Source organism: Scomber scombrus, chromosome 24 (assembly GCF_963691925.1).
Source record: "Scomber scombrus chromosome 24, fScoSco1.1, whole genome shotgun sequence".
Lineage (NCBI taxonomy): Eukaryota > Metazoa > Chordata > Actinopteri > Scombriformes > Scombridae > Scomber > Scomber scombrus.
Window position 1 is genome coordinate 449,766 of NC_084993.1, and position 10,123 is coordinate 459,888.

The window sequence follows — 10,123 nt, forward strand, 5'->3', positions numbered from 1 at the left end:
TTAAAGGCGCTCTTTCCTTTAACTGTAACATTCATTCTCACCACCGGTCCTGTAACTTCAGACTGTTGATTCCCTCTAGAAGTCTAAACCTGGGAGTTATTTCTCTCATTAGACATTTTATGACTGTTGCTGCATCTTCTCTACACTGAGAACATCTAACAGCCAGGAGACACTTTAAGGAATATATATATATAAAGTCTTTGTGCTTATTTCCCTTTGAGTCAATGATCCAGGAGGCAGAGCAGGTGAGTCTTCTATCAGAGGGACAGAAAATCACTATGTGGAGCTGAGGTATGAGGTTTAAATCTGGTCTGAGTGATGCAACTCTATCAGTCAGTTTGAGTGTAACTGGATTTAAAGGTGTGGCTCTATGGACTGAATGTCAGAGCTGGACAGAATGATCGCTTCATAGCCTGACCTGCGATGTGGAAGTGTGAGAAATATGTGAGCGTGCAGAAATCCTCCGCGCTACAGGAGGAATAAAAAAGCCACCGGACGATAAAGAGAGACGTGTTTCTGAACCGAGATGTTCGAGGTGAAGCCGTTAAACTCCAAACACACTGATGAAGAGGTTGACTGTAGTTTGGTAAACTCCAGGCTGGTGCTGACCTGAGAGCAGCTTTCAAGTCTCTGGATGCAGATTTCATGTTTTCAGTTCATTGAGTTGAGTTCAGGAAGCATCCAGCGTCACTTCAGACTTCAGACAGAGCGTATCTTCACTTTCATGTCTTTGAGGAGGAGCTTTTTGTTTTGTTTTTCTGGTGAGAGGAGGCAGCCACCACTTTACAAACTGTCCCACTTTAGGTAGAGTCTTTTCAGAGGGAGGAGAGTCTCTTTCACAGGCTTCTTCAGAGGAGTAAAGTCATCAGATCAGCACATCGGAGCAACGTGCTAACACCAGCGAGCACACGGTCATCATCGAGGTCTCTCTTTAGCGCAGTGGCAGATATAGACGGGGACTCTTTGGGAATGTGTGTTTCTGACCCTTAACAGTGAAAGCTAAAAGGTTTCTGCTTTCAGGGTACTGAGAAAAAACAGCTGAACACAAATCATCCACAACTGTTTAAAAATGTATAAATTTAAAGTCAATAAGGCTTAAATGGAGTTAACAGGTCAAATGAGTGCTGGCTGCTGTAAAAGGTCCTGCTTGAAGCATCATTGTCCAGATCTGAGTGGGTTTAGGATAACTGATGTATCACTGAGGCCTGAAGGGCAAGAAGACAATTAATGGCAGGTTTAATGCCTTTAATTGCTTCTTCAGGTAGATCATGTTGCTTTATGTGTGTCTGTAAAGATGCAGGTAGTGCTGCTAAATCTGGAGAAGTTAGGAGCATAAACCGAGTAAAAGAAGTTGATGTCACCACCTTTAGTTTGGCATTTCGGGCCTTATCGTCTTGGTTATTTCGGGAGTCAGAAGTGACCATATTTGGACGACAGGGTGGAGTTTGGGAGGAATAAGAGACGACCCATACTGACAACCTCACTGCACATACCTCCTGGATACACTGAGCCACTGCTGACAACATTAGCTTACACAATCTGGAGGTAAACGTACTCGCTAATCTTGCAGTTAATTGCATTCATGTCCACATTTGGCCGATATTACACAAAAGAGAAGTAACTTTAAGCATTAATATCGCTGAAGCTACCTTTAAACTGTGTGTAACCACTTATTCTCCCAGTTAAGTGAGTCTTTGGTCGAGTGTTTGTTGGATTACTTTTCATTTCATTCCAGACGTCAGAAACATCTATTATAATGATTCTTTGTCTCTTTCAGAAGGAGAAACGTTACCGAGTGCTGAGAACCATCATGTCTCAACATAACTTTCTATTTAATGTCAGACAGTAGAGCCGACTGTGTGGAGGAGCAACCTTGGTGTTAACAGTCTCTACATTCATTGGTTTGGTTGGGTTGGTCTGAGGTGTGAGGAGGACCTGAAGCATCCAGACTGATGCTGGTGAACAGTGTTACACTATTTTAACCACATATACTGTGCAACAGTCTTAAGCCTCCACCAGCATCATACAACACATTTCCTGTATTTTCTGGTTGTATTCTAATAAAGAGACTGTTCACTTTTACCAGCTCGGCCTCGACACTGTCTCCAGTTTCACCCTCCATGTTACACTGTTATCTGTATATGAAGTATTAATGTTATACTTTAGTCTTCATGTCTACTGTACTTTATATTCCTTACTCTAATTTTTGCTGCTTAGATAAATAATTTTCTAAATGCTTCCAGTGTTTTGATGGCCTGTAAAGTTTTGCAGTAAAGTTAATGATCTTTCTCTAAAGCTGTTGTTGGTTTTTTTGTTGTAACTTTTTCCTCAGGACCTTCACCAGATCTTTCAGAGTCAGCAGTCTTGACTTGAGTCTCCGCGTCTGTTGACACTTCACCTTCAGCTTCTTGCGCGCTGCGATCAGCTGTTCCTGCACGGCGAGCACTTTGCGTTTGAGCGTCCGCGGCGACTCGGAGCCGATGTAGCAGTGGTCGTTGCACGCGGGGAGCTGCTTCTCTTTGGTGCAGAGGTAGCTGTGATCGTGGCTGACTGCCTGAGAGTCTTGGCTCGTGCTGCTCTCGGTCGTGTCGTCGGCGACAACCTGACCGAAATCAGCTGTGATCACGACTATGTTGTAATGAATCGGCTCCTCCACCGGCTCCTCCACCGGCTCCTCCACCGGCTCCTCCACCGGCTCCTCCACCGGCTCCTCCACCGGCTCCTCAACCGGCTCCTCCTTCACTGTGACCATATTAAAATCAGCTGGACAAATTTTGATATCTTCACTCTCAGTTTTGGGAACAAATTCATTATTAAACACAGGACACAGAGGAGCAGCAGGAGGAGAAGGAGGAGGAGGACTAACAGGACCGAGCTCCCAATGAGGCTGATATGAAGGTGGAGAACATAAAGGAACAGGTGCAGGAGCAAAACCGTCACTTACCGTCATACTTACCGACTTGATCCTCGTTGCCTTCGTTGCTTCTTTCTTTCTCACCAGGTAAGGAGGGAAGTTGAAGATGGTGGGAACAGCCGTGTCCTTCAGCCTCCTCTTCCCCTGACGGCGCAAACACAAAACATCAGCGGGTAGATTCAGATATATAGGGTTAGGGTTTGTGTGTTTAGTTATTGTGCGTTTTGCAGCTGATCTACTGAGAATAACTAAATGAAAACAGGTGCAACAGGTGCAGACAGCAGGATTTAAATGAGTGTTTTGTGTCTTAATGGAGAGTTTGGACGAGCAGAAATGTGATCAGGTTCTAGTGGAAGAGGTTAACTAATATATTGAGTTATAACAACAACTAATATTACCAGAAAAACCCACATATGGGAGAGTATTAGTGATAGATACAGCTACTAATATTACATTCATTATGGTAAACATACTAAATGGACAGTGCAGAAAAAAGGACTCGTCTCTCTGCACCAGATGAGATCTTTTGGTACACTGTTATGTTGCAGGCCTACAGAGAAAATATTGTTCTATTTGTCAGCAGTTGCACTTTGTGTTTTTATAAGAGAACATATTTAATTTTACAGTCTTTCAGCAGGCCAGTCACTCACATTATTATTTAATGTACATGAGTGGGGTCAAGTTTAACATTTTATTTTTTTAAGTTTAATCGATTCCCGCATATCTAACATTTATAAACCCCAATTAATCCCTCTCACACACATTCACAGCGATGCTTTATTAATGTTTTCTACCTTTATGTCCAAGAAGAACTGATTCTCCTCAAAGTGAGCGCAGCACAGACGTGACGAGCGAGACGGCATCCAGTTCCTCCTCCTCACGTTCATCACCCATTTCTTCACCCGGATCTCATCACTCAGAGGAAAACTGGGTGAAAAACAACAACAACAAAAAAACATGTTTACTGCATTCAGACTGTTCACAGCAACAAGGAAACACGTCTGCAATAAGGAGGAGAAATGATTGTTTCACCCTCCTGTTCCCCTAGAGTCAAGGAAGGAAGGGAGGAAGAAGGAAAGAAAGGAGGGAGGAAGGAAGGAAGGAAACTGCTCACATGCATCAAGACAGCCAATCAAACCACATCGACAGGCATTAATTAAACTAAAACTACTTTATTTAACATCCTGTGGTAAATATCATCCAGTCAAGATTCATTTATAAAGCACATTTAAAAACAACCTCAGTTGATCAAAGTGCTGTACAGTTATTAAAATACAATATAACCATGCACAAATATAATAATAATAAATAAAAACAATAAAAAGGAATCGTAAGAATTTACTCTATTTAAAAGAAAAACAAACATTAGAATAACAGAGAAAGTAAAAAGCCAAGCTGGGACTGAACACCAAGGAGAAAAGATGAGTTTTAAAGTGCTCAATAATGATTAAATACAGTCTGCAGCACTGTGAGAAGCAAATATTAAACATAAATGTTCATTATTGCTGCAATAATGAGACATAAACACAGAGGAGGAGGGTCAGTCTCTGTCTGGGATGAAAGAGGGAAGAATAAAGATGATCATATCCGTTTAAATCAGCAGTAAATGTTCTAAATGTGACATTAATCAATATAAACATGTTTAGTTTATGTTATTGGGGCATCAGGAGCTGCACGTGCCCATCCAAACACCGTTTCTTCTGGCTCCAAATTAAACAAGATGGCGACGGTCAAAACGCGCAGTGGAGGCTTCAAAAGGAGAATAAACATCAGCTCCGTGTGAAGTCAGAGAGGCTGAATCAGCTGTTTTTAACTCACTCACAGGTTCACTGTGTCATAAACCGAGACTCTGATTCAGACTCGTGATAAAAAGGATTAAAACTAAACGATCTTACCGGAAAAACTGAGCCGTGGAGTCCTTGGCAGGTCTTCTAGTGCAACCAAAGGCTGAACAAGACATTTTCAGACGGTGCAAAGGTTCAAATTAACTTTCCTGCAATGAGCAGACACTGTGAGAGGAGAGAAAACACGGACAGCAGCCCCCAAAGACTAGTTCAACACTCCTCAAAAGTACACAGTGCTGCACATATGCATTCTTCTTCGTCTTCTTCTTCCTCCTCTGCTTCTTCTTCTTCTTTTTATTTTTTTTGGCTGAACACTGCCACCTGCTGTATCGGAGTCTTCTTCTGCTGCTTCTTTGGTTGCTCTGCTGCCATCTGGTGGAATTAATCTCCTCCTACAACATCCACAGCTTTCACTCTGTTAAAATACCTCAACAAGCATTTTGTAGATGTATTTATTTTAAAAGACAGGGACGATGCATATTAATCATAAAAATTAACATGTAAATACACAAGATTAAAGCCAGGAGCTAATTTCCATCTTTAGTCCCTGGAGGCAGGTTGGTGTTAAAAACAAGGACATGTAAAATAACATTCTTAAAGGAAAGAAGAGAAAAAAATAATAATAAAATAAAAATTAAAAATTAAAAATTAAAAAAATTAAAAATTAAAAATTAAAAATTAAAAATTAAAAATTAAAAATTAAAAATTAAAAATTAAAAATTAAAAATTAAAATAAAAACCAGAATTTGGGGGATCATAAAGCGTTAAACCTCCCTTCCTTCCTTCCATCTCTCTTTCCTTCCTCCCTCCTTCTCTCTTTCCCCCCTTCCTTTTTTCCTTCCTCCATCCCTTCCTTCCATCCTTCTTCCCTCCCTCCTACCTTCCTTCCTTATTTCCTCCATCCTTCCTTCCTTCCTTTCCTTCCTCCTTTCCCTTCCTCCCTTCCTTCCTTCCCTCCTTCCTCCTTCCCTCCTTCTTCCTCCCTCCCTCCTTTCCTTCCTTTGTCCTCCCTTCCATCCTCCCTTCCTTTCTTCTTCCTCCCTTCCTCCCTTGACTAGAAGACAACAGGAGGGTTAATGCCCACTCTGTTTTGTATTAATTCATCAGTGTATAAAACTATGTACATTTACATTAATGATAATAAAGTCTCATATTACTAAACTTGGTCAGATTTGTACAGAATGTCAAACTACTTTTATCTGATTGATTTGGCCGAGATGCCAGCTGGATGTCAGCATTGCTTTTACACTGTAATGTGATTTAGCTGCCACTAGGGGGCCAAGAACAAAGACAACAGGTCAAAGCTCAGCAGAATGAAGTTTAAGGTTCAACAAACCCAAAATATAATAGATATATAGTATATATATAATAGATAAATGATCTATGTGCAGGCTTTTATAAATGTTTCTCGTTGTTTTCTAATGAAACTAAGAAGTTTGTTTATTATCGTAGCACATTTAGTAACTTTACATTCATGTGTGACTGAAGAGCTCTCCACTGAAGTCTCTTCCTGTTCTGAATTTACAGTTTTCAGAAGATTTCATAGTTTTGGTTTGTTTGTTTTGGAGAAATGAGACTTTACAGATGTGGAAAATGCTTCTCAGAGTCTTTAGATGTGTTTGTTTTCCACCTGCTGGTACTTTTAGTCTTTTATACTTTATATTAATGTATAGAATGATTTATTTAGTTATGTGTTAAACATCGTTCCTTTGTTGTTAGATACGTATGAAGCAGATGTCTGACTGATAATCAGCGAGTGAAAAAGGGAACAGAAGGTTTAAACTAGAAAAGAAAGATAAATGATGTGCTGAGAGACTAGAAGATGTTTTTATCTGGTTAAACACTTAATAAGTTCCTCTTTTTGAGTTTCCTCTTTTGTAGACTGACTTGATATTTGTGGTTTAAATCATCACATCACTTTGTGAAATAGGAAGTGAAGAGCATTTCTTCCCTCACTTGTTTCAGGTCGGAGCCGCGCTGCGTTTCAGACGGTTTTCTCTGGTTTCTGCTGCTGAAACTGATCATGAAGCTTCTGTGGATGATCCTGTCGGTGTTTCTGGTCTGCGCCGAAGCCGACAACATGAGGGAGGTCAAGGTGGAACTGGGTCAAAATGTCACCTTAAACTGCTCTGTGGACATTTCTGACATGTACTGGTACATGGAGATCCACAGTCAGTTCAGAGTGAACATCCTCCGTACTTTTGGTAAAACAGATAATGATCCTGAATACTTCTCTCCTGAGTTTAAAACCAAATATTCAGTCCTGGAAAACAGACTTGTGATAACAAACGTCACTGCAGAGGACTGCAGGCTTTACTTTTGTGCCCAGAAGAAAAATGACATCATTCATTTTGAGGAGACTATCCAGCTCGTCTCAGGTAAGCTGCCTCGTACCCTTTTACTTCATCATGGGACACTTCAGCCTACTCTGATGTAAAAACATTAAAGGTCTTTTATATGAGACCAGAGTTATGACCGTAACCTTATTTTAGGTACATTATTTTGGGGGGCCTGGTTAGAGGTTAGGAAGTCTGTCCCAGTGTGTTATGAAATGTTTCTAGAGGTTGTAGACAGGTTGGATATATGCTGGTTGATAGATGGAAGAATCTCTTCACAAGGATTCATTACATTTATCTAAATTTAAAAGTACAACAAAGTGTGTTTTGTATTGTGTAGTAACAGCTGTAACCCCCCCCTTTCATGTTTCATGTCAGGGCAGGTTTAGCTTTGTCCAGGTTTTGTACAAGTTCTGTAGTTTATCAAAGCTAACAATTTGCCCTTCTTTGTCATGTTAGAAACAGGAAGTGAACCTTATTGTACTGTGGATGGTAGAGTTGGACGGAAGTTAAAACATTCTGCAGCCGTTTGATATAATCAGGTGATATTTTAATCGATCATCTCTCTTCAGTTGCTTTGTTCATCTTTTCTTTTTCCAGACGTCTCCATCACTCCGTCCCAGCAACCCACCAACTACTCTGAACCAAGAAGCACCGAGCGGCACATTCAGAGAACATGGCTGAGTGGGCCGGTCATTTTCACCTCATTTGCTCTGAACGCCTTCCTCGTGTTATTTTTAATAGGTGAGTCTGTTGGTTGGTTTTAACCACAGAAGTGGTACGTTGCACTATTAATAACAAGAGCTTCTGCATGGAAGTTTCAGAGAGCTGCTGCAGAAATGACCTGCTGAAAGTTTCCATAAATACACATAAATACATTTAGATGTAACAATTATTGAAGGATTCATCACAACAGTAATTAAAGTTAAGTTTGTTGTTTTTGACTGAAACATTAAGACTTCTTTCATGGATTTAGAGCAGAAGTACAGTTGACTTCTGCTGACTGTGATGACTGTTAGTGACTGGCCTGACGCTCTGTTGGCAGGTTTCTGTTTTACATATCTGAGTCTGAAGAGGAACATCTCCAAGTACCAGGTGAATGAGCCTTCACCTTTGACCTCTGACACCCAAGAGAGTCTGGAGACTCCACAGGTAAACATACTGCTGCTGGTAACACTGACATTACTGATAATAATCCTCAATGGTAGCTACGGCCATGCTGCTAATAGTATTATCAGTAGTACTACTCATATACTGTTTACTTTATTTCCAGCTGCCTGAGACTCATTCAGAGTGTATTTTCTACAAGGTTCAGCTTCCTCCATCCACACTGCCTTGATACCAACAGAACCTGAACACCAGGAGACCGGTGTCTATCTTTCTCATTTATTCATGAATTGTTCTGCAACTGCATGTAAAGTTTTTAGTCATCTGTATTAAAAAAAAGACATTTTTTTTACGATTTAAATGGAAATCTTGTTGCTGTTGGTGATGAAGTTGACTTGTTTGCTTTTGCAATCTTTTGAATTTCAACCATTTAAAATAAGTCACAGTTATTGTTACATACTTCCTGTTTCTACAGACCTCTGTAGACTTGAGTTGGCAAAGTTTGTTTGTTTGTTGTTCATTATTCTGCAGCATCTGATTAACTACTAATGTAACATCTATTCATGAGTTATTCTGCAACTGAAAGTAAAGTTTTTAGTTATCTGTAATTTCCAGCCTCGACTCATTTCTTGAACATCTTTAATTTTCCCAAAACAAACCAACAGAAAACATGTATGTGGTGATTTGTTGTAAACAAAGTAAACTGAAAGGATTAATGTGTCTAATAAAAGTCTCCTTATGACTTGACCTGTGACCTTTGGTTCAAACTCTTCATTCTCCTTCATTACAGACCTGTCTGCTACTAACTATTTATACTTATTTCTAATTTGTCACTAGAGACTGAAACTGCTGAACCTGTTTTGTCTGTTATCAGATCTTTCGATTATCCTTGAACATAATCTGTGTAATAATAAAACCCACTCCCACTGTGGGACTAATAACTAACTAAATAACTCTTATTTTATCTGAACTCTGGTGTAAAGGTGTATTTCCCTCCACATCAACATAGCTGATCGTAAATCACCCAGAATTGAAATGAATTCATTTTTTTAAATAAAGAATTTCATATCAGTCAACTTGTGAATCATACTGGGTTTGTTGTTGTCATTTGTTTGTTTTATCGTAAAAATTAGTAACTGGAAAAGCTAAAAGTAAAACAGGCATAAACTTCATAAACAGATGTTGGTAAAAGTTACTATAAGTTTGAATTCGTCCGGTTTTGCAGACCAGAATATAAAGTATATAATTTAACCTTAAAGCGGATGAATTGTAAACGTGTAATGTTGCTCTTTGTCCAGCAGGTGGCAGCAACAGAGTGTTACAGACAGCAGGAATGAACCGGACTGACTGCTGAGCCACAATCTCTGATACTGAAACCTGTTCTTACAAAACTCTTCAAACTAACCACAAAACGTTTCATCAAACTGAGAAAACACATCAAACACAGCAGATAAACCAGCTGAATGAACACATGAAGAACCACTGATGCTTTAATGATAACGTTTAGTCAAACACTCTGTAGGCTACAAATGAGAGGAAAAGTTATTCATTTATTTTCTGTTAATGTTCAAACACTAAAACAACAAAAGCTCGTCTCACTCTGGCACCAAACATATTGATCATGCTGATTACAGCTCTAACTGATCAATAGTATCAGGTGTGTGGGGTAAGTTCATCCACTCCTTCAAAACCTTCATTCTGTGATCCAGAATCAGGCTTGTGATGGTATTATTTTATCGATGTATGGGAGGGGTCATGTTATTGGGACTGTCTAGGGGTGATACATGGGGTGAATGTGTCAATGTGACGAATAGTCTCAAGATCTGGTCAGGTCATCTTGTCTGAGTCCGATCTATCTAGCTATCTATCTATCGAGCTATCTATCTATCTATCTATCTATCTATCTATCTATCTATCTATCC

The 10,123-nt window shown here is 39.7% G+C and overlaps 1 protein-coding gene and 1 long non-coding RNA gene across 2 annotated transcripts; one reads left to right on the forward strand and one right to left on the reverse strand.

The window, feature by feature from the left end:
• Nucleotides 1-2,290: 2,290 nt before the first annotated feature.
• LOC133976643 (THAP domain-containing protein 5-like) lies at nt 2,291-5,005 on the reverse strand. Its single transcript, XM_062414904.1, has 3 exons — nt 4,810-5,005; nt 3,709-3,841; nt 2,291-3,058 (listed from the first exon to the last, which is right to left on the reverse strand). Exons 1-3 carry the CDS (start codon nt 4,872-4,874, stop codon nt 2,291-2,293), a joined length of 966 nt encoding a protein of 321 aa, XP_062270888.1. The 5' UTR covers nt 4,875-5,005.
• A 2,742-nt stretch (nt 5,006-7,747) lies between these two features.
• Nucleotides 7,748-8,696, forward strand: LOC133976542 (uncharacterized). The gene is made up of 3 exons (XR_009924840.1): nt 7,748-7,838; nt 8,140-8,246; nt 8,368-8,696. It is a non-coding gene; the product is annotated as an uncharacterized LOC133976542 (long non-coding RNA).
• Nucleotides 8,697-10,123: the final 1,427 nt, after the last annotated feature.

Coding starts and splice junctions, on each gene's coding strand:
- LOC133976643 (XM_062414904.1), bottom strand. CDS start 4,874: ATGTCTTGTTCAGCCTTTGGTTGCACTAGAAGACCTGCCAAGGACTCC. Junction 3,842..4,809: donor TCCACGGCTCAGTTTTTCCG/GTAAGATCGTTT, acceptor TTTTTCACCCAG/TTTTCCTCTGAGTGATGAGA. Junction 3,059..3,708: donor AGTTCTTCTTGGACATAAAG/GTAGAAAACATT, acceptor TTGCGCCGTCAG/GGGAAGAGGAGGCTGAAGGA.